The sequence below is a fragment of the Caloenas nicobarica genome, chromosome 10, assembly GCF_036013445.1.
Source record: "Caloenas nicobarica isolate bCalNic1 chromosome 10, bCalNic1.hap1, whole genome shotgun sequence".
NCBI classification, from domain to species: domain Eukaryota; kingdom Metazoa; phylum Chordata; class Aves; order Columbiformes; family Columbidae; genus Caloenas; species Caloenas nicobarica.
The window spans coordinates 12,558,456-12,586,176 of NC_088254.1; the positions used below are offsets into that span (position 1 = coordinate 12,558,456).

Genomic DNA, 27,721 nt, shown 5'->3' on the forward strand with positions numbered 1-27,721 from the left:
CTATCTTGCTGAAGAGACCGGGGTTCCCACGCTGTTTTTTTCCAAGCATTTGTTGCAGCATTTTCCTACATTTGAATCTGGTGCTACACTGAGTTGTGTGACAGCAGAATTTGATTTGTTGGAGGTAAGGAATGAAGTATCTTCTGGGTTTGTCATCAGATGGCTTCTACTGTAAATTTTAGTGCTGCTTTTTGTGCTGAGAATCTTGCCGTTGCTAATGTCTGTCCAAGAAGTAACAGCATTTTCATCTGCAGGGGAAAGTAACCTGATGTGAGGAAACTCTTGACAGCATGCGGACTGTGCCTGCATGTGAGTACTGGCCTTTTGTTCAGGATACAAGAGAGGTGTATCACTGTGATGCAGGTGCAGGCTTCCATTCACAGAACTCCGTTCACTGCAGCTTTCTTCATCCTTTTCTGGAGCTTCTTGAAAATCAAATTCCCGAGTTCTTTTAGATTTACTTTTCCATTTTCCACATGACTGGATAGATTTATCCTCTTTCAAGACTATTCTTTCATTTTTGCTCTTAAGCATGTGATGAGTTGGCCCAGAGGTGGTACAGCCATTTGTAAAGCTGGGTGCATGCGTATTTTCTAATGTCACCTGAAAAGCAGATGAAGCAGCATTCTGATGTGCTATATTACTAGCAGCACACAAGAGTTCTTTGTCTACATTTACAATGGGGCCATATTTTTCTCTTCCTCCATCTTCCTTTGGAAAAAACTCTGACAGAGCAGCTCTTGAAGCACCATTCAGATTTTTAGAATTATTCCCATTTTGAATATTTGAAGTCTGTGTTTCATGAAGCATATAGCGAGTTTCAGCCTGCACTGCATCAAACTGCTGTCTCAAGTCAAGTGGTACACGCTTCTGAACAACTTTATCATTGGCTTTTTCAATAATGCTTTCGCCACATGATTTGCCTTCCATACGGTTTGACCTAGTCTGAAGCACGCGATCTCTTTTTGAGCACACAGCTCCACATGGTAGATCAGAATCTAATAGCAGAGCTAGGAGAGAAGGGAAGAAAATAGATTAACTAAAGGAAATGTTAATGCTGGAAGAAAACCTAGGTTCTTTTGTGGTTTTTTGGGGGGATTGTTTTGGGGTTTGGGGTTTTTGTTGTTGTTGTTGTTTTGGTTGTTTTGGTTTGTTGTTTTATGGTTTTTGTTTGTGGGTTTGTTGTGGGGGTTTTCAGCTTTTTTAAAAAGGAATTGTAAGCATTGTCAAAATAAGCACCTTATATTTACATTTCCATTAACAAGCTTGTAAATAAATAGTACTTCACTTTCCATCAGCATTTTCATTGCTACATAAATTAAATCAGTTATGATCCATAAGAGAACAACTATAGAATCCAACATACCTGAGTGGGTAGCTTTGCTTTGGGGAACGTGTCGAAGAGGCGTTTCTAGTCCTTTAGCCATTGTAGCAAGCTTACTGGCAGCATTCATTATTTTCTTTTCAGCTCTGTCAAGAATTGCACCAAAAAAAAAAAAAAAAAGTTAAACTTTAAGAGTAACTCCTTTTCAACTCTGCATTTTCCTTCAAGGTAATGTTAGTGAGAACAGCATGCCAGGCTGCTCAGTAGTGACCCCATGCCAATCTGAGCAGACTTGGAAGACTTCAGGTCAGACACCATTTGCTCCAACGCTGACAAACACCAGATTAACATCTATACACCTCTTTCAAAACCAACAGCAATTTCCAAACATACTTGAACTTACCCTTCATGTTTCCCATTATCAGTAAGAAGTTGTTGAAGGCACGTCAAATAGTATTTGCGCATTTTCCGTGCAGTTTCTTGGCGCTCTTTCAAAACCTCTGCTTTAATCATTTCAGCGGCTCGTTCTTTACTTTCACGGATATAACAAAGCATATCACCTACAAACACACTTCATTAGTACCAGTTTTCCCCCAGAAGGAAAAAAAAGCCAGTGCCACAAAATGGGATTGTCTGACAGACCTGAAGCAAGTCAGCAAAGGCCTGGATTTACCTGCCAACATTCCACTCAAATCCTTGTGCCAAGTGTTGCCTACTGGATAAATGCCCCTCAAGACCAGAGCAGGTCAATATGAAGCATCAGACAGGAACTCAATTGTCCAATTCTGCGTCTTCAGCAGCAATAGAAAACACTATGCACAGGGATTTGGGAGGAACGTTAGCTGGTAAAATGCAGGTCTAAGAATCCTTTGATGGCAGTGCAGCTACCATTTGTGGACGGGCTGCACTCAAGTAAGACCTGGTGCTACAATTGACCCTCTCTCCTCAGCCAGAAAGTTGCTGATTAAACCAGAAGGCAAGATACAGCACAAGAGAAAAGGAGATTCTTCCTCAGGACAAGTTGCAGGGTAGGTGGATTGGATTGTTTGCTGGAGAAACAAGAACAGTTCTCAATATACACTTTACCACTTTAAAAGATAGAGTACAATAAAGCAATTAATCTTCTAAGATTATGGTGACAATTCCATTTCTCACATTCACTCTAGTAAGAAGGAAAAATTTACTTCTCATGCAATTTGGCTGTCAGATTCCTGTGCAAATTGGCTGAAGGAGAAGGAAGTGACAAGGTAAATTATTTTGCTCTCCCAACTTTTTAGCTAAGACTTTAGTACTTACACTTAATCTTGCTCACAGCTTTTATGTACTGAGCACGCATTTCTTCCAGCCCTTTCACAGAGTCACAGGATATACAAGGTTTTGAGACGCTTCCCTTTGACAGTGACCTGAAATGCACATAAGTCATACTGAACCAGAAAAGCAGCTTGTATCTTACAAAAAAAGAATTGGCTTGTTTAAAATTTTTAAATACCTTGGTGGTGTTCCCAGGTCTTTCAGTTTAGTCTTCATCTGAGAGCTTTCTGCAATTAGAGCTTCTAAAACCTTCTCATTTCCTTTTTTTTAAAAAAAAAAAAGCATGAACCATACACTGCACTTCTCTAAATTCAAGCCGAGTTCAACAGAAGTTTTTACATATAAACTGCTGTCTCTGGTATAAGAGCTCAATGTCACAAAGCATCATCAGCAAATGTATAGCTGTTAAAGTAACAGGCACATAGGAACCGACCACAATACACTTCAGTGAAGCCTGAATATAAAAGTCATGTCCTGCAGTAATTAAATAAACTTAAAGCCTTCATATGCCATTACTAACACTATGCTGGAGGCGAAACTTCAGAGATACCAGATGTACATGTAGAGAAAGGACAAGGAGGGTGGGGAATAAATAACAAGGGTTGTTTTGGCAAACACGGGAAAAGAATTATTAATATTGGGCTAGCAATTGTGCCTTCTTTGGGGCAGAGAAATAAAAGATAAAACTTGGTGGTGGTGGTTTGGTTTTTTTGTTTGGTTTGGGAGGTTTTTTTAAATTACCAAAAACCAGTATTACAGAGAAAGGCTGGACTTCCATGTTGAACTCTGCTCAATGTTACTGAGAAGACACCACAGAGAATGAGAAGACAGTGGAGCTGAAAAAGCCCAAAGCATAGGATTTCAAGCTGATAATGAAGACTGTTGATCATGGCATACAGATAGTCCACCTATGGGCCATCTCCTGAAAGTTAAAGAACATTAAAACCTATTTATTAGTTAAGTAATCTAATCTAAGCAAGCGGTTGTTTTTAAAAAGGGTACAGGTATTTACCATAACTTGAACTTATGGGTAAACTTAAATAGACCCATTAAAAAAAAAAAAAAGAATTGAACACCTAGACTAAATGCTGCAGATAACCTCCACCACGCCCAGCCACACCAGTTCTCACATGAACTATGGCCTAAGGAAAACAAAGACTGTCACCACACAATGGAGGGCACATCTTATTAAAGACAAGCCTTCCTTCTGGAAGAATCAAGGCTTCCACGGGCAGAATGAGGATCTGGGAAAGACACAGACAAGTTTGGCTTTCTTCCTTCTCTAGGATGATGCACCGAAAAGCCAAAAGCAAGCAGCCATCCTAGAATACAGAGAGCAGCAAGTCATGGCCTTCAGAGATTCTCATTTGCAGTCTGAATCTCATTTTGAGCAGTTGAGAGTTGTATCTGTGATGACCTTGGTGACAGTAGTAGCCTCTGTTTTCATTAACAGGCCACCTATTATCCTTCAATCTTTTCTCCCAGTCCCTAAGGAAATTTACTTGCTATATGGTTGTCAACAAATGAGCACAGAGATACTACTATGCAAATCTGTGCAAGTTACCCACCCGGCCTTGCTTACATATCTGCAAGCTGGCAAAAACCTTTCCCTTAAAAACATACAGCATTTTACTCCTCCTCACTGAGCACAACATTTATTAGAGCAGGCAATTGATACTTTTCATTTAAAAAAAAAAAGAACACAAAACAAAACCAAATACCCCACACATGAAAAACCCACCACAACACATACAAACCACCATCTTTGGCAAGTAAAACTATTTAGTCACTTGGTATAACCTACCACCTTACATCTGCTCTCCCCAAGCTGACCGTTTGCCAAACCTGCTTACAGTAGCCACAGTGACCTTTCACTGAGGCATGCTCAAACAGTTCTACAGTTACTGACCCTCAGGATGCAGTTTGAGACCTCTCCTGAGCCAGAACCTTCAGCAAGTCCAATTCCTGCTATGCTCTGAGGAAAGCCTAAAATAAATGCCCTGAACACTATTGCGTACAGCTTCAACTGATTAAAACACTGCAGGGAGAATGATCCTCTTATTCAAATCACCAGTATCTTTTCCTTCAGAGAAAACATCATTCTCTTTGTTCTGCTCCTTAAAACAAAGATCTCTGCTGACTTCAATACAGCTGAATAAGGGGATAGAGCTCCTCAGATTAACAACTGAATGGGAACTGTGCTCCATATGGAACATTATGCTCAAGTAAGAAAGAAAAAGTTCTTGAGCACAGGAACAAAGCACGGTAGGTATCCCTCCTACAAATACTCTCAGAAATAAATCTAGACAAAAGGAATTCTTGTTGCTATCAGAGACAGATGAATCAATACAACTTCCTCTAAGTGAACAGCCTACATGTAAGGCCCATAGAGGGAGACTCAGCCACAGGAGTAGTTACAGGTACAGCAAAGGGGTTCGATACGCCAAAGACTTTTCATCCTCATTAGCCCAGATTTTACTATGTACTATGTCCAGAGACTTCTACCAAGTTAAATAATGTAATAAAGCATGGAGTATGTTATCCTGAAAGGACAACAGATGTACATGATGAAACAGCCTCCACAATAAATGCAGGTATCAATATGAAGTCAGATGATATTGCAATGGCCAAGTCTCAGAAAGGTTTTACCACCAGGCACTATCAGTCTATCCACAGAAAGTGATAAATATATTAAGAATGCCAAAAATAAAGATGTTGGACAGCAAAAAGAAGGCCATCACAACAAAACACTACCTCACAGTCTGTAGGGTGTGTATTAAACAAGAGTACTGGATAACACCACTACTGAATCAGCAGCAGTCTCCTACAACAACGGAGTCTCAACCAAGTTATTTTGCATCACCTTTTTTTCCATCAGAAATAGCTTCAGAAAAGCCTTATTTCCATACTACAGGCAGAAGCCTTCCTTTCAGTGACTCTTCCAAAAACAAAGTGGATATTTCATATCCATCATTGGTAGAGACATCACACAGGAAAGAAAGATTTAAGAACTAGACACTTTTTCTCAGTCATCTGTCCTGTATTTCTCATTTGAAAGTGACACAAAGGAAAAAAGACATCTTGATTTAGAAGGCGGAGATTAAGTAAAGCCTACTTACATCCTACTTCAAGGTTTACAAAAGAAAGAAAGAAAGAAAATAAACAGAACTACAACTTCAGGCTATTAATGCAGGAAGGTACAGGAAAACTGGTCAGCGGTTTACTATTACTGGTGCCAAGAGGAAACAAGTAACATTTGGGGCCACTCTGTTCTCTATACTCCCACTGTGCAGGTATGACCATGTGCAAAGTAGCAGTACAGCCTCAAAGGAGAGGGCTAAACACCTCTCTGACTAATATATGTTCATAAGTATGTGTGTGCACGTGCACATGCGTGCATTATCCGTGTAACCTTCATAGGCAACAGGATCCACATGTACATATATTTGAAGAGCATCTGTAACATTCAGTTTTCCTCTGTTCTTTTCCCGACACACATGAAAGAGTATTATGTAATGTAACGTTAAAGCCGAGAGGGTAGGGGAGTTTCTTAGGAGTGCGGGGGAGAGATCGGTTTGTGGTGGTTTTTTTTTTTTTTTTTGGTTGGGGGGGGTTGGTTTGTTATTTTAAGTGTGCACACACACCCACTCCATCCACTGAAAACTAAATGATGCAACAGATGAAAGAGACTCAGGCAGCCAGCAAGGCAGAGTCATTCAAAGTTTTCTTTAGGTGACTAACAATCCTAACCTTGGATTTGCTCTGACTTAGCTGCATGCTCCCTCACAGCAAGCTGAAGATGTTTATAGGCTATCTCCAGCTCTCTTTTCAAGTTCTGGCACACAATCTCTCTTTTTTCAAGCTCCTGGCACTGTGCACAGCAAAAATCTTCCTGAGACCCAAGGTTCCTTTTTGTACATTTCTGACCTGCAACAGTAATTGCTAGAAGTTACACATCAACCATGGGACTAAAAAAAAAGGAATTAACCAACCTTACTATTTCCAGTGCTCTACTTAGGAAAGCATGTAAGACATTAGTCTAAAATAATCACAAGAGGCTGGAACCCTTATATAGAAGGTGCAGCAGCATCTGTTGAGTCCATCAGTGGACTCCCATCAGTGACGATTTGAGTCTTCATTGACTTCTAGGCTGATTTTTTTATTATTATTTTTTTTAAAAAAAGAAAAAAAAAAAAACCCCCACAGCAGAGTCTTTGGAGTTAGCTGAAGGAGACTCTCTCAGCTAGAAAGCTCCACATGCGGCTGAGTCTGGTTAAGTTAAGAAATTCACAAAGACTGGGCTACTTCCAGGAGAGCAGTGGCTCCTCTCTATAGCCAGGGCAGGGAGCTCTAGAGACAGAAGAGCTGCGCTGCTTGTATTGTTTTGTGTTTAATAGATGGCTTGTTATTTTGGTGTTGAAGGAATTCCAGCCACTCTATAGGCATAAAGCCAGACTCTCTTGCATTTTCTTCCTTTATATTTTTTGGTTGCATAAGAACTCAAACTAAACAGAAAGCCCCAGAGAGATTTCTGTGCCTCCCATAAAGTTTTTCCCCAGCTACACTGGCTCCAGCTTTGCCATAGTACATGTGACAGCTTTAGGACAGGCTACAGTACTAAACTATATATGGGGGGAAGGAAGGCAGGAATGGGAAAGAAAAAAAAAAAAGGAGAAACATCACCTGAGGATTTGCATTTTTTCAACTACATTTTTGATTTAAAGAATCAGAAAAACTACCATGCCAGATGAAGTATAATTCTTGACACAATATCTGTTACATGAATGTACAATTTCTCATCTTTAGCTAATGTCAAGAGCAAGTGGTATAATTCCATCTTCAAAGCTCTGGTTTAGCGTTACTCTTTTACAATATATACTTTAGACCACACTCTGCTCATCATGATCAATATGGACTCACTTATGAGCTGTTATATATCAAAAGTATTAATGTTCATATGTGCACAACCCCCAAAGAATATTTACATCTACAGCAGATATGGCAGCTATTTCTTTACTCCTGAAGCATAACTTTAAAGAGCAGAGAGCTACTAGCATTTAATAAAATTAAACCTCAAAGTCTAGGACTAAATAAGTAAGCTGCAGACCAGTAGCATTTGTTGCACAGTTTGTGACTTTAACATAGTACGAGCTACTGCAACATTAAACAACCTTACGGTCAGAAGAACTGCATCTTCCTCTATCACCCAAAGATTCACTAGTTAACTAACTTTGCATTAGAGTCATCAATAAGACATGAACTGTTAAAGACTGCTACTAACAAGTTTAATTTAATGATACACAATTTGCCAGATTAAAAACAAACCAAATACCTTTGTCTGTTCCAGTTTCCTGCAAAGGTGGCTGTCTCCTTAGCCCCCTTTGTGCTTCTGCTTGATGTCCAACATTGCACAGAGGTCTTGCCATGTCCCCAGTAACTCCTTCACCACATTGCAGGCAAGAGTATGCTTCTTTATTTACATTATTCAGTAGTTCTTCATATTTCTGCAATTGAAAAACACTTCCTGAAAACCCAAAAACTAGCAATAAAAAGTGTTCCACACTTAAAGTAGATAAGTAGTATTTATGCATAAAAACAAGCAATGCTGGCCACCAAGTAGCTTTAGTAATTGTAACGCAGGTGCTTTAAACCTGCAGTAGAACTGTTGATAGCAATCAAATTGGGAGGAAAACGTGTATTCTAGCATATAGAAGTTGTTTCTTAGTGTAATTCACTGAAACAGCATTATCTTGAACTTTATTTTGGAGACATCAGTAGTCCTTAACATTGCAGAACTATAAAGTGTCTTTGAATAGTTGAAACTAACTCGTTTTTTAAAAGGCATACCCAGCAGAAAAAGGGGTTAGATGCCTTTAGAGTTTCTGCACAAATGTGGGTTGTAGGGGGATGGGAAAGGCATCTGGAAGGATGTAGCTCCTTTATTGTTATTATGGTAGCATAAGACATTACTAAGAGATTCAAAGACTTCACTGGATAAGGTCGTGCAAGCCAATCAATGTTTTGAAGTTCAAAGGCATATTAAAAATGGTTCACCAAGAGACATACATATCTGTTACAGAAGATGCATCAGGCATAGGATAAAAACCTAGATTTTCTTTATCATCGTGAAAATAACTCATGATAAGGAAAAAGATCACTTCTGAACAGAAACATATTAGCACTAAAAAACTGGCTAATATTGTCATGAGAAATCACTTCATACTCATTTCCCCCCACATCCTGCTTTTTCTTGAAAAACAAGACAGCTTCTTTCTCTGTCCTGTTCTTGGCTAACTCCCCAGATGCCAAATGCCGGGTGGAAATGGCATTTCCATTGGGATGCTCCCCTTAATAAAAAACTTACAAGCATAAGTATTGCAAAAGTCAAATCTGGCAGAAGAAGAGAAACAGAAGCTTTTGCACAGGATTCTACTTAGCCTCAAACTCCTCTAGAAGAGGGAAGGATATCTTTCCTCATTTGGGCAGACACATTGAAAAGGATTTCCTAGAGACACAATAAAGTTAAGCAATACAAAATACTACAGATAATTTGCAAAAAGGGTTTACTGTTTTCATCTTTATTTGTATCACAAGTGGGGAAAAAAAAGTAACATGATCCACGATCACTATCCCATCACCAATACAAACTGCTAAATTTCCCAAAGAAAAAAAAAGCAGCTACGCAAAAAAATTAAAAAAAAAAAAAAAATCTAAGATGAGCTTTAATGACAGAACCCACCTCAGAGGTCACCAGGAGCTTTCAACAGGCTCCCAAACTTAAGATGGTGGATTCATCTCCTTAATTTATGAATCCTGGCATTAAAGAGTGACACTCCTAACCTGGTTTTTGTTTTTTAAAGATCGAAGGTGTCAAAGCTACACCCATCCTTTCCCTTTTCATTTGTTAATGCTACACTTAGTCCTCTTTTGCAATTTTAAAACACTGTTCCTATCCATGAACTCACATATTGTATTCTACGATTTTCAGGATTACACAGATATTTTATATTGGGAGAATACGGGTATGAGTACAACTTCTCAATTCCCTTTTCTGATTGACAGTTATAATTTACAGAAATATTACCTCTTTCCATTCTCGCTCTTCCTTTTCCAGAATTGTGTAAATTGTGGTTCTGTAGGCCTTTTGTAAGTAAGCCTTCAGTTTGTCTTTGCATTGGCGGTTTAACTGAGCAGGAGCATCAAGACACTTGTCCTTCCAAGAATGCTTATTACATGTGCCCTTGACTAGTTCTTCATGGATTTCACTCAACAAATACTCAAGCTCAACCAGGGTCTTCTCCTCATACTGATTAATTGCATCCTGCAATTTCTTTCTTTCCTGAGCTTCCCATTCTCGCTGCTTTTGGTCTAGTAACATCTTCATTTCTGCCTCTTTCTGAATGGAGAGATCATTCTTCTGCTTTGCAAGATCCTCCTTTGCTATTGCAAGTACCTCTTTAATTCTGTTTCTATGCTCATCTAAGAATGATCGGTAGTCTCTCTCATTTTGCTCTTGTATCTGCAGGATTTCTTCTTGCTTTTCTTTGTTCCACTGAGCACGGGCTTTTGCTAGTTCTGCTTTGATAGCTGCAGGGAATTCTTCTTTCTTCAGCTCCAACTCCTTCTTGAGAGAAATCACCTTTTCTTCAAGTTCTTTCATTCTTGGTCCAGATTTCTCTGTATTCTCATATTCTTTTTTCCACTTTTCTTCAGCAGCTGAGAGAACCAGGGCTAACTGGTGAATACACAAAGTCATTATAAATATATATATATACATAAAATATAACCCTGGGTCATTATCAGTCTATTGGAGATAATTTTCAAGTTATTTTAAATAGAATCCTATATAGGCAAAAAAATGGATCAGAACTGGAGTACACTAGAAACACCTTTCCTTAACGATTCCCCACCTATGTCTGTATGCATTCCTCTGTAATATATGTGATCTGGAAGACTGAACTGTTTAACAATACACATATACAAGTATTTTGGGTTACCTGCTTTGCTGCAGTTTCTTTGTGTTCTTTTTCCCATTTTTCTTGTTCTGTCTTTAGATTTACTTTGTACTCTTTGAGGTCTGTTAATTCTTGGAGCCACCTGGCACGAGCTTGGGTTAAAGCTGCCTCTACCTACAAGTAGATTAAAAAAACCCACCTACTTCAGTCACCACCACCAGATACATTTTTACTATTACTTTCATGTAGCAGTGAAAGAATAGACTTCAGTTTGGATTACCTATATTTACAGAAATCGAAAGAATCAGACCAGCAGCATCTCATGCATTTCTTGATGCAAAAAAGTGTTACCAAAATAGTGAATATTCAATTTATTTTTCTTAACAAAATGGTATAAACTTTAACTCAGTTTTGCTCAGTCATTTTCAAAACTCCTGCAGAACTTGTCCAATTGTACCAAAAAATTAACAGCTAGAAAAATGAAGCTACATGTATAGCTTCTTGAGAACTTTTTTTTTTTTTAATATATTTCTAATGTAACAGATATCAACTAGTGAGTTTAATACAAAGTTAGTGGAAGAGACACTTTTTTCAGGTGACTTAGTTGCACACAGCAGTTTCAAGGCTCCAGAAAGACAGAACAATTATTTGTTACCTGGCTAGAAATATTTTTACGGTATTTATTTTCCAGTTCTATTTCAAATTCTTTTAAGGCCTCTTCAGAGGCCATATTTTCTTTCAGAGCCTTCTGGATCTGCAGCCTCTGATCTTCAACAATCCCTTCTAACTCTTCAGTTGAAGCTTCATCCACAACAGTCACTTGGTTAGTTTGGCTGCTACAGTCATTATGTTCAACTGCAGTTCTTCTCCTTTCTTCCAGCCTACTTTGCCATTCTCTTTCTATTTTTGCAAAGACTTGTTCTTTATTCTAAGGAACAAAATGTTTTTAAGACAATCTTCCCAGTGTCTAAATAGCTAGAATTTAACTGATATTTAATAAATAAAACTCTGTTCACACCAATAGTCTTCCCTAATAGGAGAAAAGCAAAACCATGCTCAGAAAGCATAGAGTTTGGTAAAGAATGAGTTGGTTTTTCTTCCTCACAGTTTTCTTCTATGGAATAAGATACCCAAAGTACTTCTGTATGATAACTGAATTCAACAATAAAGTGTAACCACTCATCCAGGGATCAGGGTGGAAAACTCCAACATATTACCAACCGTGACATACAGGACATTCTGCATGTTACTTTGCAAGGTTTAGGTTTGTGGGTTTGTTTTCTGGTGGGGGGGGTTTTGTTTGTGGGGTTTTTTTTTTCCCCAAAATCTTAAGCATGTGTAATACCTACTGACTTCTTCAGAGGCTACTAAAATTACAGAGCCTTAAAAGCCACTTCAAATGGCAGAATAACCATGCATAAGTCTATCTCCATACAAGTTCTCCTTCTGAAAATAATCAAACCAACAACAAAAGAAACCCATCATCTAAGTTCCACACCTCTTTTTCCTCCTTTTCCCAGTGAACTTTGGCTAATGCAACTTCCTCTTCAACCTGCCGTTCTTTTTCTTCCAGCCATTTCCTCTTTGCTGCTAACATAGAACTGCTGTGTTTCTGTTCAAGCTCAGTCCTCAGAAGGTTAAGAGAGTCTTCTTTTTCTTCTAGTAGCTGTTTCTTGAGCTAGGGGAAAAAAAAAATTATTGAAGTATTCTCCAAGGCATACTGAACTGCTCTGGTACAAAGTGATGAGAATGCTTAAGAAGCATGATTAACTCTCTAGAGCCTGTGCACTGATTTGACTGATGAAAGAGATTCCACTCTCAAAAGTAGGTGTTTTAAGGTGCAATATCAGAGGTTATTATAAGATATTGCTCTAAAATAAGTCTTCTTATCAAGCACCTTTATTCTGACCATACTTTGAGCTGCACCTCTTTACTGTACTTGCTTAGCAAGACAGTTCACCTAGTTTAGTCATTTCACATAGATTTCTTCAGAAAAGCAAAGATTTTAATCAACATAGGCTGAATTAATTATGACCTTAAAAAACACAGTGTTTTCAGATCAGTTTTATATAGGGAGAAGAAAGCTTGTAATGTCATTCAGTTTTTGGAAAATTTCTCAAGAATGTAAAATGTCACACTGCTGACTGAGCAGTCCTCAAGAGTCAAAATTATGAAAGCCAACTACGTAAAAATTAATAGCTATTGCAAAGGGTTACTTCTACAATATTTTAAACCCCAGGACACAACAGCACATTAATTTAACAACCGATAGATCACATATATTATCATGTCTGATATAGCTGCATCTCTTCCAAATATCTTTCCCAAACAATTATGAAGTTAAATACACTTATGGATATTATATCTTGAAAACAGCCTGAAAGGACATGGTTGATAGGTATTTCCACTAGTACCTCCTCTTCCTTCAGCTGCTGCTCTTGCTCAAATTTCTGCCTCAAAGTAGCTTCCAAGGTGTCCTTCTCCTCACAGACTCCAATGTAACAATCCTTCACTGAAGTCATCTCTCTGTTCAGCTCCTCTATGTTAGCCCTTCACAGGACAGATTATTTATAATCAATTAGTCTTTACACCCACAGGACAGCAAGTCTGTTTTAAAAAAAGCGTAACCAGCACTGAAGGCCAGATGAGAAATGTGAAAGTTTCAGTAAAAGTGGAAAAAAAAGGTAAGTCTTACTTTAACTGTGAGATCATCTCTTCATAAGTTTGAATAAGCTGCTGTTTTTCTGCAGCGTACCTCTCCATCAGGTCTTTCTCAAAATGTGCTTTTGTATCCTCATGATGTTGCTGGTAAGTTCTTTCACACCTACGATTTCAAGAAAGGAAAAAACTTCCTGGGTTTTTTTCCCTCCTTTTAGACAGGGTTCAACTTTTCCTTAAATAAGAAACTAGATTTCTAATGTTGACCTCCCCTTGTACCAGATAGCTGGTACAAGATTATACATGCAGGCTAAAAGTTTGCAAATGGAACTAGACAGAGTTAACAGACTTACCTGTCAATGGCTTCTTGTTTATCCTGATCAAAATCCTGAACCATTTTTCTCATTTGACAACAGAGATCTTGATTTAAGCTTTTCAGTTTTTCTTCATTTTCCTTCAGTTCTTCAATAGTCGAAGCATGGTTCTGGACAAATGAGTCAAGTATTACAGTAAGTGGATTGTAAAGAACAGTTTCTAATTGCAAGTTTTAGCACAGGGATTTTTTTGTAGGGATAAGCAGCATGTCTGTCTCACCTCAACTTCTTGCAGCAAAGTTTCATTAGCCTTTCTGAGCCTTAGAACTTCTTCCTTAAGATTATCAGAAACTGAAGGACTGGCCACCAAAGTATCATTTAGATTTGTGACAGGCTAAAAATAAACAAAATTAAGATGATATCTTTCATGACATACATGACTTAGAAGCTGACTCTTTAAAAAAAATTTAAAGCTGTCAAATAAAAATTTTACTTAGAAAAAACAAAGGAAAAAAAAGGAAACTGTTGCAGTGCAAGATATAACAGTATCACTGTTATTCTAGATGAATTCTTGGAACTCATAGTACCAAGGTTTAAAGCAGCACACACTAAACGTTGTGTTTGCAAGCTGAGTGACTACTATCATCCAACAGAGTGCACACTTCTCAAGCATATTATATTCCTATCCCACATCCAGGTCACAAGATTACAAGAGCAGATGGTACAAGCCTGATCAATTTATAGAGGAAAGTTAACAATGGGTGAAGAGAGATGCAATAAAGAGATTCCTTGTTGATCAAATTACATAGTGAAGGCCCTCTGAAGGCAATCTGTTTAATGTTCCATTTGTATAACCTAATGATACTATCAGCTTTCTCAGAGAAATTACAAGATCTTTTTTGGTTAAAGAAAATGTACTTTCTTCAATGAAATTTAGTTCTGAAAAAAGCATAGTGGCCATTAAGTGCTTTTAAGCAAGTAAGCTGTCATATCGAAACTCACCTAGTAGGGCACATGCTGCCCAAGTTCTGCTATTCAGTTTGTTTCTTTTTCAAAGATACAAAACAAAGTATCATCGAGTGACAATACTTTCCTTAAAACCAAAAGACAGATTTACTTAGTTGCTATGAGCACTCCGCTGTGAGTAAAACTTCGATTCATTTTCATAAGTTTAAATATTGGTTTGGTTCACTAAAATCCAGTGCCACTTCACTTTTAAAAAAGTGTAAAAGAACAAACCTCTGACTCTTTTGATGCTTTTTCTGCTTTCAACAACTGCTTGTATTCCTCTAATGTCTTCTGGCAATCTTTAAGATCATTTTGTAATTGGGTAATCTGGTTTCTCTTCATTTTATTACTGCTCAATAAACGTTCCAGCTCAGCTTTTAATTCTACAATAATTTCATCTTTAGAGAGCTCTTTATCCATGTCTCTGTTCTGTATTGCACTAATAAGGAAGACACAACCAGTTCAGTATTTAAAAGAAAAAAAAAAACAACCACACACACCACATTTATCTGCAAGCAAGCAGTAGCAAAGAGCAACTAATGCTACCAGAAATACAGATGTCTAAGGAGTAAAAAGAATGAGAGAACATGAATACAAATGCCATATGCTTTTTCATTATGTTGTAATTAATGTAGAGAAAACTTGTCCATTCAGGTGTTTCCCCCAAAACTTCATTCTCGCATGATGTGAAGTATTTTGAGACAACTCAACTGGTTGCTTTAAAAAGACAGCTTCTAGGAAATCTTTAAGGAAAAAGGTATCCATGCATATAATCCATACAATTCAAGGAACAGCAACACAGACCCTATAAAATCTGAAGATTTATTAAGCAGCAATTAGGCATCCAGTTTATGGCATTAGTCCGGCTTCCTGTTTCCCAGATTAGCTCACAATACAAGCAGTATTTCAAATACCTATCAAACTACATATTGATCCAGTAAGACCATGTTTTACACATCACTTGTTAAATTTCTTGAGGATTTTAGATTTTTCTTTTAACAAGAATCACTCGATACCTGCAGAGCCTTGGTTTCTTCCCAGAGTTATTTTTAATTCCCAAATCTACATAGGAATCACTCAGGTTTGTATGCAGCTCTCCACTTGCATAATTCAGAAATACTCCAAGCTTGGCAGCAGATTCATACAAAGCTATTTCTTCCTTCAGTTCCATTAATTCTTCCTTAAGTGACAGAAAAAAAATTACACTGAGCAGGGAAACTCCAAGCAAGCACATTAGGCCTATGATAACTCTTCCAAAGAAAACAAATATACAGAGCTCTTCTTTCTAAATTTAGTTGGTTTTAGCTGTATTTACTTGAATCACGTACCATTAGTTTTATTTATTTGTGCTATAATTTTTGATACCTCTAGCAAAGCACATCTTAAAACTACAAATTAGTTAGGGAATATTTTCTGTTGTTCAGTATATTCTCTTGTTCTTATTAGTTATATATGAAGTTAAGTATTATTTCTTTTGCTCTTACTTCTTTCCTGCTGCCCTTGTATAGTAAAATGGATGATGACAGAAAAGTACATAGCTGGGAAGACAGTGCTACTTATTAGGATTAATGATTTCCAAGATCATTTAAGTCAAATATATGAACTGAACTGGAAACACTGACTTCCACTCATATTTTGCAGAGGGCTCTCTAGTGTTCCCTTTAGCTCACAAAAGGGAAATTTTAGAACATAATTAGGCTATAGGGACACTTGAAGATATTAAGTCAAGAGATTCCCAACACATAGAATTTACATTATTCTTTTTCCATTACCAGGTTAGAGAGGTGTATATCAGACATATGCCAATACATATGCCTCACTCTGTTTTAATTAAAAAAAAGAAAAACCCACACACTAGCATGCAACACTAGATGAAGTAGCAGGTAGTCCTTTACTGAAGAGACATGCTTGTTTCCTCAAAGAGTTTAAACTATCAACATCTGAGCTATAATGCCCATCCCCCTAAAAATCAAAGCAGTAAAATATTAAATAAAATTAATTAACCTGCAAAGCCTTGTTCATGTTATTGCTTATCATGTGCGCAGACTGAGATTGTTGCAATTGAAACCGTAACTGATTTGTCTCCTGCATCGTGCCTATTGCAGGAAAGAAAAGGGAGAGAAAGATCAAGTCATAATATGCAAGAAAGACTAAACAATCTGAAAAAAAGATCACTGTTAAAAATAGCCATGTTGATCCTGGTAACAGGCATTACTCTGTCTATATTTCCTTGATCTCACTAATAAAAAATACAAATAACAAAAGGCAGGAATATTTCTGCCTGAATTGAGCAGGTGGAGATTACTACAGGTCTGCAATTTAAAGGTTTTTTTAAAGTTTTTAAGTTTTAAAGTTTGAGAATTACTGTGGCTTATTTTTTTGAGAATTCTTAATGACAGCATTAAAATAAATACCACGGGGAGCAAGATGTGCCAGATGTTTGCTTTCCTCGTAGCTCATGAGAAACAGAAAATGACATTGTGTGATTGTGCCACAAGTTTAGCAGGAACAGGACCACCTTGGAAACCAGGGCACCTTCCCTTATCCCCAGGTGAAAGGTTTATCAGTTTTGCCAATGCTTTAAGGCATTTGATGAATACAGCTCAAAAATCATGGCATTTCTTCAATTGACAATTGTACTCTTTAAATATCTTATCACGTTTATAATTACTTATTTACCACATAATACAGATCCAATAAAAGTTTTTATTCTTCTCTATCCTGACATTTAGGCGCTGTCTGAGATTTTTCTTCCAGACTACCACAGTTCTCAGACAGAACATGCTCTTAAATTTAGGATCCAGGAAGACAGACATTTTGTTTAGTTAAGATGTTTGGATTCTATGAAAAGACGTACACTACTATTAAAAGACTTCAATGTGTAAAGGTAGACATAAATCAAATACGCAAAGAGCAGAACATTTCACATGCGATGCCTACTGATATAACTCTCCAAGAACCAGCCTCCAGCAACAAAAATAAATTCTATTCTCTTTGAGATCTGAATTTAAAATGGCAATTCAAGTCAAACGCCTAACACAAAAATAAGTAGCTTGCTCCAAAAGGCCATTATTTAACCCAAAACTGAGTTCACACATATGCATCACAAAACGCACACAAAAATAGTTTAATCATTTTTGTTTTGGGTTCTGCTGGGGTTTTTTTTGGTTGGTTGGTTTGTTGTTTTGGGTTGGTGGGGGGTTGATTGGGTGTGCCTGTTTTTTATTTCATTAGTTTTTAAACTTCACTCTAGAGTTGACTAAACTTTATTTAAACCTGACTAATGTACTGCATAGGAAGTGGTCTAGTACACATTTAGCTAGATATTGATTCCATTTCCATAGGAACAAGAGTGTACAATTTTTTTACTTTAAAAAATTGAGCCATTTCTGCAAGGAAAGAAATTTTGAGTATAAGAGGATGACCTGTTTGCAGTAAGTTTGCACATTGCTTTTGGCTTTCTTCTAGGCTTCTTGTCAGACGATTTATTATTTCAGTTTTTTCACATTTGGTTTCTTCCAGCATCCTTTGAAGTTGCTTAACATGCTCTTCTAGATTTTTGCAAAGCTCTTTCTAGGAAGAGAGATTATTTTTATTCGTTTTACAAACATCTAGCCATCTAGGACAGTTTCAGATACAGAAGGAGTCAATGCCTACAAGTCACAGGAGAAAAAGAATCAGACACGTAAAGGGGCAAAGGCCAGCTAAATCAACCACAGATCAAATGCTATCCTTGGCTGACAAGTCATCTCTTACAGCAAAGCTAAGTTTTCACTAGGAGACAGTAAGTATGCTCATACATAAACATATACGGATGCGAGTTGTTCCATATTTCCTAGAGCAGTTAGTTTTCAGCACGTCAGATTAACCCCTGTAATTAGCCTCATCTAGTAGTCCACTGCAGAAAAAAAAAAAATTAAAAAAAAAAAATCAAGCCTCCACATTATTTATATTAAGCCTGAGTGTAACTCAATTTAGTTTATTTTAACTGAGCTTAAGCCAAGCTAGCAACTTCCAACGCTCTGTAAAAGATGAACTGTTGGGTTTGGGGTTGTTTGTTTGTTTGTTTTTACACGATATACAAAGGAGACCTTCATATGGCATTGCTTCCAGTTACCTACACAGACCTGGGCGGCACAGTACTTTGTCGTTACACCTTTTGATTTTCTGTTTTCCCTCAAAAACAGGAGCTCTCTCTATATACCCCAAACTTACTACCATAAAAACTTCTTTTGCAGTAGAGACAGAGCTGTGTAAGCTTTGCTGTGGTACTAAGAGACAGAAATTTAGCAGCACACTCTTGTTTACAAGTAAGTGCTAGTTACCTTTTCAAACATACAACCCATTTATTTTCTATTTGAGAAAAGAATTACAGATCTAGAATTAAAGAAATTTAATTCTATTTCCCTTATGTGAAAAAAGAAGGCAATTTATTAAGGCCTGACTAGACTACATTGCTTGAATATTTCTCATAACGTAATGGACTCTTATGACAAGTCAGGCAGAATAATCTTAACAAGCTTTATAACCATATGACACAATCCATATCAAACTCCGTCTTAAAGCCAGCCTTTTTTCCCCTCCCTCTCTCTTTTCAAATCCATACTTCTGAAATAAAGTGACTGTTCAGTGGTTAGAAGTCCTTGATCATTTTATGACTAAAGCTTGGCTATAGACTGTTTAATAACAGGGGCTTTTTGCATCAAAAAATATCACATAATTTCTTAATTATTTTTTTTCCTCAGATTTATTTGCCAGTACTCTTTTAAAAAGAGACTGTGCACAGAATGAAAGCTCAGGAGAGAAACTAAGGCAAATGCATTCTTGCTTCCTCTGCATCTGCTATGTACAAACTCACAGTTTCAGCTCACAACTGCTTGGAGATGTTTATAAAAACATACCACATAGGCTTCATAATATTGAGACTTCTGTAGAATTTCCTTTCCACTTGCTTTGCAGCTGGCAGAAGGAGTTATTAGAATTATAGGTCAAGAAGCACAGTTTAGGAAACATGGGGAGCTCTACAGCCTCTCCAGTACAATACTCAGCATCCTAAAATAATTTCTCACCTGTTCTTGGAGCGCAGATTTTGTAGTATCAAGTTTCTGCTCTAATGATAATATTTGCTTTTCATACTTCTGCTTGAGTGCTGAAATAACGGCCTCGTGTTGTTCCCTGGCTCGCTGAAGGGCATCTGATCTTTGAAGTTCTAATAGCTGCTTCTGCATACTTTCCATGGCAACCTCTGCCACTTTGGATTGCTTCAATATCTGTAGGAACAGTATTAGAATAGGTCCCAGTTACATATATTTTACTTTTGCTCCAATTTTCTGTATGTCAGTTCAGTTTGGGTTTTTTTGGAGTTTGTTTTTTTAAACGCAAGACTTGCTAAAAGTGCTCAAATAATGCCTGGATTTAAATACAAACTACTTTCCACCAATGCATCCTATTCATTCATCATATATCCAGCTTCTGCAATGATCATAAACTGTTTCAAGATACTAGCATTTATGTTTAACACTAATGTACCACAAATATAACTGTAGAGATCTTCTACAATAAGAAGATATTTATAGTACCTGCTCCTCATTGGTAGTAAGAGTCTGTATTTGAGTTTCAAGGGCCTTTATTTGGCCTTCAAGATGCACTTCCCGTTCCTTTCCATTCTGATAGAGTTTTTGAGACTCGCGAAGACTAACAGCCAAACCATCCTTTTCATCTTAAGAGAGAGACATAATACTTGTGTGAGAAACATGGCCAGCCACCCAACAGCTTCATGGTACACGACTGTTCAGTATCTCTGCTCTACAGACCCATTCACTAGGAGCCCTCTGTCTTATACTGTGGACAACAAGCAGAAGACAGAACAAAAACACTGTCAGTCTCCATTCAGTAACAACTTCCTCCCTCCGGTAGCTGGAAGCACTCTGAGATATTGTACCTTCAGAACTCTACTGGAAACAAGCCCCATTCTGTCAGCATTAGGAACTAGTATTATTCCTTACACCATTTAAAGGGAGAAACAAAATATTCCTCCTGGAGGAACAGCCAAGACACAGCAAAATGCTTGACAGCTGAAGTTTTTTGTCTCATTTGCTCCTTTTGTATTCTAAAAATTATATTCTTAATTCTCTAAACCCATGACTTTTTTTTTTGTCTGTTCCTATAAGAAAAGGGAGACCAAAACAACCACCAGTCTCCACTACTGCTTTGATCTTTTTGGAAGAGCTTCTCTCCACATACAGCCCATGAAATAGCATGTTAAACCAGACAGCACCAAAAAAAAAAAAGTTTAATAGATGTACATTTCCCCCGCTGGGGTTTGGTTTGGTTTTTTTTGGAGGTTTTTTTGTTTTTCTTTCAGTTTTAACACACTACTTTGACAAATTTCTCACTTTTCTGAACATTTGTAATACTTGGCACACGGGGACTCTGGAATACAACGGTGGTCTTGAGAATGCAGTAAAAGTTAAGACAATTATGCAGTCAGGCACCAATCCACAGAATTTTCTTTAAAACAACATCAAGTGACAGAGTTAGGTCCACATAATCCCAAATCAAGCTTATAAATATGATCGATACCTGCAGAGACACTACCTAAATCAAAGTTTCAGAATAAAATTTGCTATATGTGAATAAAAATGGAAGAATTAGAGATCTGTACAAAACCATTTTACCTTGGACCATTGAAAGTTGATGATTCAAATACCTAATCTGCTGTGCACTCTTTTCTAGCTTTTCATTAAGTTCTTCCAGTTGTCTTTCTCTTGCTTTATTTAAAACTTGAAGCTGAAGAATCTGCATATTTTCTGAAGAATCTGCCAGATTTCAAATAGCACACAGACAAGTCAGTGCAGTCAACTAACCAAGGAAGTCATGGCCATAAACAATTCCTGCCCCAAAATACTACTTTCACACAGTGCCAAATTCACTGTTGGTTCACAAAATTGCACCATTTTTTAATCCATGTTTGATTCACATTACCTGAGTTGCTCTGGCAGCAGTGGCTGAAAAATTCTGGGAACTACCAATACAATTCAAACCTTGCAGCAAGCCCAGAGAAAAGTTTATGTGCTGTGAATTTACACGGTCTTGTGGCAACTATACATTTTCAAGATGTTTAGCAAGCAAAGTAGTTCTGTCACTTGAAATGTACCTAATAGAAAAACCCCATGTGGGATCAAGCAAAGCATGTTTCCTAAGGCATAGCAAGTCATTATTTTCCAATGTTACAAACAAGACAAAGTGACAGTAAGACTTCAGATCAAGCCATCAGAAATCATTTATTTCACAGTCTCACCAGTCAAAACTATGTTTCAATAATCTGAAATTCAAATACTCTGGATCAAAAGAAGCCAATTTCTATAAAGTGGGAAAAGAAAAATTGGGGCTACCCCAATGCAAGCTTAGAGCAAAATAAAAGATCATATACCTACTTTTAGTTGTCCTCTTATTAAAAATCTACCGAAATCAACAGGTTTTCTGTTGCCGATTTCCATCGGACATTTCATACAAGCTTATTTCAAGTCTAAACAGCAAACACTTACTTTCATCATTGCCCAAGAATTCACGTTGCACATCTTCAAATACTCCATTTCTTCTGGTTCCTTCTTGCATTACTGGAATTTTTTGATGAATGCCATTTTGGTATGGTTTATAAGTCACTTTGTAAGATTCTGGTAATTGACCACCGACAGCATCAGATGCAACAAATTGCTGTTGTGACAACATATGCATAAGAGGAAATAAATTAGAACTACAACTGTAGTCTTGCTCAGTTAAAATATTTTTCATTTTACAGACTGACATTAAGAAAATCTCTAGTAGCTCTTCACTTTCAGGCTCCAATTCAGCACACCATTTGTGTGTGATAGAAATTTTCACGAAAGCTTCCACTTTAGGAAAGCAGTGAAATGTCAACTTCAATAGAGTAAGCACGCACTTAAGTGAATCACATTCATTCTACTTCATGGAATTCTACATAGCCAAGAGGAAAAAAACAACTAACACCACACACAACAACAAAAACCCACCACACACCACCACCAAACCCCCACACAAACACCACCAACACGCACATATGAAAATCCAGTTAACACTTCGTTGTTTTAATATACAAAATAGACTACAGAAGTCTCCCATCATTGTTTAAACTCTTAAGGGACTGAAAGCATTTAGAAATATTAACTACCAATAGTTAAAACCTGTGAAAATTTTCCAAAAGAGACAGAAAAATGCACCAGCTTCTGAAATACCTTAAGATGTTCCTTTGGAGCATCTGGAAAATTTATTATTTTACTTTGCTGACTGTTAAATTCTGGTTTATGGCCATTTGTATAGGGCCTGAAGTTTTCAGGTAGATGATACACATTCTGTTGGTAGCAGCTTGGAGCATTAAACCCATCTCTACCAAGATACAGATCATCAGGATCCTCTTGACCATTCTGGCCACAGTAATCTTCTTTAACATCATATAAATGTTTCTTCTCTTCATCAGTTTGCAGGCCATTCCAATTCTTTCCATGTTTTTCACCATGATCATTTTGCTGGTCACATAAGAATTGCTCAAGGTACAGATTTTGTCCTTGTTCATAACCCTATGAATTGATACAAGGTTTAAAAGTCATCTCTCAAAACTCAGATTTCCTCCCACTCCCCCACCTTTTTTCTGGGTTTATCAGCCCTCAAGTTAGAAACACTTCAAACAAATAGCAAAACATGTCAACTACATGAGAAGTATTGCTCTAATGAATTTAAATAATATTTAGCATGTTATTATGAACAAGCAGTTCCTACTAATTATATCACTGTTCATATAGCTTACATTTTGAGGATCGCTTATCAATGGATGATTGTTCCACCTTGCATCATGCTTCCCAGGCTCATGTGATCTAGAGAAAGACAAGCAGCTTAACTATGTACTTACAACTTCAGTAAATAAAACAAATTATCTCATAATTAAATTAAGCTGCATCCAGTTTGTTTCTCATGGAACACAAACCATACTGCAAACTGAACTACAGCTCGCCTTTTACTTGGATTGCTTTTACACATCTCATCAGCTGGGATTTTGCTCTACTCTAAAAAGCACAACATAAATAATAAAAAATTATGCAAAATGCCTTACTGCTCCTCAGTCTCATGAACGCTACAGTCCGAAGAGCTGGAGAGCTGGTCTCCACTGTCCTCCAGCATATCATGGGGAAGGTCTGTCAATAGCTGTTGCAACTGAAACAGAACAAACTACATTCATTATATGCTTTTCAAAAGAATGCAAACAAGTTCGGTCCAAAGAGACAGGTGAAATAGGCCACTTGCACAAAATCCTGTTTTTCTTCATTGAAAAATTCACAACACTGGAGTTCAGAGAAACTTACATGGCAGAATGCTTAATAGAGTAGAGTACCAACCTAACCAGAGTTTGCCAGAAAAATTCCTAAGAGAAGAGCTGCACCAAAGAGAAGTAAGGGAAGCGCTGCCAGACAGACATGTCCCAGGACAGACTACTTTTGAAGTCTGTCTGCAAACTTGCAGAGAGTGCACTCAACTATATCTTGACTGTGGAACACAGCAGAGCCTGTGTTTTAGCCTCCTTTTAGCAGGGTAAAAGTCACGTCCCGCTGAAATATCTACAACACGTACAGTTTTGTGCATCCCACCTTGCCCCAGTTCAAACATGTATGACCTACAAGGACTACCACTAATTTATTCCAAAGAGGCTGGTTTGTTCATGCTCGTGGCCTCTTGTCTTGTCACTGGGCACTACTAAAAAGAACCTGGCTCCATTGCCTTTACATCCTTCCTTCAGGTGTTCTTACACATTTAGGAGATTTCCCCCTGAGCCTTCTCTTCTCCAGGTAAACAGTCCCAGCTCTCCCAGACCCTCCTTAGAGAAATGATGTTCCCCTCACACTCTGAACTTAGAATGCCATTTACGTGCTCTCTCGCACACTGTAATAACCCTACTGTTAATTCATTACTTGTTCTCCTGCACAAGCACAACATTCTTCATCTGGGTAGAAAGTTTTGGAACAGACATCAGATTTTCTACAGTGTTTGCAATAGCATCTTTCCAAGTTGAACAGCTATTTTTCTGCACATTTTGCCAATTTTCTTTATGAAACAAAAAGAACAGAAACATCTGAAGTATTTCAACTCAATAAAAAAACCAACCCCAGAACATTTGAATATATTTTTCCAGAGACTTAAATAGGTAATTTATAATCAGAATTTTTAAATTATTATTATAATTATGTCTCTTTTTTTTTCCCCCCTAAGCTAATCAAATTTTCAAGTGAAAGAGAGCTGTTGTTTTCTAAGTATTTTTAATAGGTGAAAAAGCTGTCAAGAAATACAAAATGCAGGTGACACCAGCCTTTTGCATTTGGTCTACTGCATGGTCAAGGAGTAACAGTCTTCCAGCCACTACATATGACATTGCAAGGCTCTTAAGATGCAGTATCATCTTCTCTCTACTTTTTATGCCGCTCCTGCAAAGCACAGTCTGCACTCTTTTTTGCTCTTACCAAAGACAGCACAAAACCTTTTTATTTTTTAAAAAACACTTAAATGAAAAAAAAAAGGGAAGAAGCTAGATACGCAAGCCTTCAGATTAAATAATTTGTTCTTTTTCACCTCTTGTTCTCTTGCATAATCCTCTTGGTCATAGTCTTCATCTTCATGTTGAGTTTGTAGAGCTCCACTATCAAAATCAAGGGACATTGTTGTCTAGCAATGCTTTTGAGCATTCAGCAAAACCTATCACAAGACAGGAAAACATCACACGTGAGTAAAAGGGGGAGGAAATAAAAGAGTATCACCCTCACTTCCTGAGTTAAGTAGCCAAATACACACACAAAAATATATTTTTTGAAACAAACATTCCAGATTATCAGTATAATTCACTAGATCTTTTGTTTCTCAGTATATCCAATGCTACTCATTTCTAAGAAGTTAGCATTTAATACAGATTATTTGGGCTTTTCATATGCTGACATTATGAAATTATTGAAGTCCACTTACAACCAGACATGAGTTTCTTCAAGTTCTAACACTGTATGTAATACATGCACCGCAAAGTACGTTGATAGTTATGTCCACTTTCAAATCTTGCTTAATTTATTTCTAGAAAATAACTATATTTTGTACTAAATACTGGAAGTACGCTGCTGCTCGCACATTTGGGTAATGGCTCTGATAGGAAAAGGAGGAAAACTAACATGGAAATAGGAAAAGTATCATGTCAGTTCCAAATGTAACTGCTTAATCAAGAGACTCAGACTCCCACGGACTTGTCTCCTCTGAGCAGTGAGTTTACAGTAAGCTACAAGTGCTGGCCCACATGTCGTTGCAAGGTAAATTACTCCCTGATGAAACGATACTCCTGACAGGCAGATATGAACTAGAATGATTGATGAAGATTTTACAGAATGGCACATTCTTTGAGCATACAGGTGTAGCACATGCTGAAGTCTTCACTCCGTATAAAGTAAGCTTTACAAGAGCATTATCCCCAAGTTAAAAGACCTAATGTGTCATTTACTTCATTATGATAGAATAGCTTGGGTTAGAAGGGACATCCAAAGCTCATCTAATCCAACTGCCCAGCCATGAGCAGGGACATCTTCAACCAGATCAGGTTGCTCAGGGCCCCATCCAGCCTGGCCTTGAATGTCTCCAGGGATGGGGCATCTACCATCTCTCTGGGAAACCTGGGCCAGTGTTCTACCATCCTCATTGTAAAAAATTTCTTCTTTATGTCCAGCCTGAATCTCCCCTCTTTTAGTTTAAAACCATCACTCCTTGTCCTATTGCAACTGGCCCTGCTAAAAAGCCTGTCCTCATCTTTCTTATAGGCCTCTTCTAAGTACAGAAAGGCTGCAATAAGGTCTCCCTGCAGCCTTCCCTTCTGCAGGCTGAACACCCCAACTTTCTCAGCCTGACCTCACAGCAGAGCTGTTCCAGCCCTCTGGTCACTTTCATGACCTCCTCCAGGCTCACTCCAGCAGGTCCAGGTCTCTCCTGTGCTGAGGATCCCAGAGCTGGACACAGGGCTGCAGGTGGTGCCTCATTAGAGCGGGGCAGAGGGGCAGAATCACCTCCCTCCACCTGCTGGTCACATTTCTTTCAATGCAGCCCAAGATACAATTGGCCTTCTGGACTGCAAGTACACATTGCCAGCTCATGTCCAGGTTTTCAACCCCCAGTACCCCTAAATCCTTCTCAAACCCTCCCTCCCACAGCCTGTGTTGATACCAGGGATGCCCAACCCAGGTGCAGGACCTTGCACTTGGCCTTGGTGAACCTCACGAGGTTCGCATGAGCCCACTTCTCGAGCTTGTCCAGGTCCTTCTGGATGGCTTCTTGTTCCTCAGGTGTGTCAGCTGCACCCCTCAGCTTGGTGCTGTCTGCAAACTTGCAGAGAGTGCACTCAACATTATGTTTAAAGGACCTGCTTGCCCACTGTTATTCAAGGAAACTCTCCAATACAGTTACCAGGAATCCTAACACCACCAGTATCTGTCTCTGTGCACCCTCTAAAATATCAGATTCCAGTGCAACTGTCCACAACAGATCTCAGAAGGGTGCTGAGGCAGCTCAGCCATCTTCCCTCAAACCCGCATCAGCTGCAAACGACCCCCCGCCCTCCCGCTCAACGCCGTTCCCAGCCCCCCGAGCTGCGGCAACGGGACGAAAGGGCCCAGCGCCGTTTCCCCGGCTCACGGGCTGCGGGAGCCGCGGGCAGTCACCGAGGGCCGGCGGGGAACAGGCCGAGGCGAGCTCGTGAGCCGCCGCCTCAGCCGCTTCAGGGCGGCCGCGCGGGGTTGCACCTGGCGGAGCAACCGCTGCCGCTACCCAAAGCGCCCGGGGAAAGCACCCCCAGCCGAAGCCTCCTTCGCCGGCTTCGCCCTGGCCTCTGCGGGGCAGGAGGAGACGACAGAGCGCGGCCTCGAGCACCGGGACTCACCTGAGCCGCCGGACGCCACGGCTGCCCGCCTCTCCCAGGCACAACAAAGGCGCGCCCACAGCCCTTCCGCATGACAACCGAACCTGCGCCCGCCGCCTTGACTGACAGCCGCGGGTGCCAACCGACGGCCGCAGCAGGGCCTCTCTGCGTGGGCAGGTGGAAGGGCGGGACGCGCTCGCACCGC

General features: G+C 38.6%; 1 protein-coding gene across 1 annotated transcript; it reads right to left on the reverse strand.

Moving 5' to 3' along the window:
- On the reverse strand, positions 1-27,598 carry CEP152 (centrosomal protein 152). Its single transcript, XM_065641883.1, has 27 exons — positions 27,538-27,598; positions 25,206-25,328; positions 23,698-23,798; positions 23,395-23,461; positions 22,826-23,167; positions 22,118-22,286; positions 21,248-21,388; positions 20,150-20,289; positions 19,640-19,840; positions 17,996-18,143; positions 16,575-16,666; positions 15,587-15,750; positions 14,802-15,009; positions 13,843-13,956; positions 13,602-13,732; positions 13,286-13,414; positions 13,005-13,140; positions 12,089-12,268; positions 11,246-11,518; positions 10,633-10,764; positions 9,720-10,370; positions 7,968-8,139; positions 2,814-2,895; positions 2,621-2,727; positions 1,728-1,884; positions 1,367-1,470; positions 1-1,010 (listed from the first exon to the last, which is right to left on the reverse strand). Exons 2-27 carry the CDS (start codon positions 25,290-25,292, stop codon positions 1-3), a joined length of 5,238 nt encoding a protein of 1,745 aa, XP_065497955.1. The 5' UTR covers positions 25,293-25,328; positions 27,538-27,598.
- Between the last annotated feature and the right edge of the window lie 123 nt (positions 27,599-27,721).

Coding starts and splice junctions, on each gene's coding strand:
- CEP152 (XM_065641883.1), bottom strand. CDS start 25,292: ATGTCCCTTGATTTTGATAGTGGAGCTCTACAAACTCAACATGAAGAT. Junction 18,144..19,639: donor AATCTGCGCTCCAAGAACAG/GTGAGAAATTAT, acceptor CTCTCTTCCTAG/AAAGAGCTTTGCAAAAATCT. Junction 13,141..13,285: donor GAGATGATCTCACAGTTAAA/GTAAGACTTACC, acceptor TGTCCTGTGAAG/GGCTAACATAGAGGAGCTGA.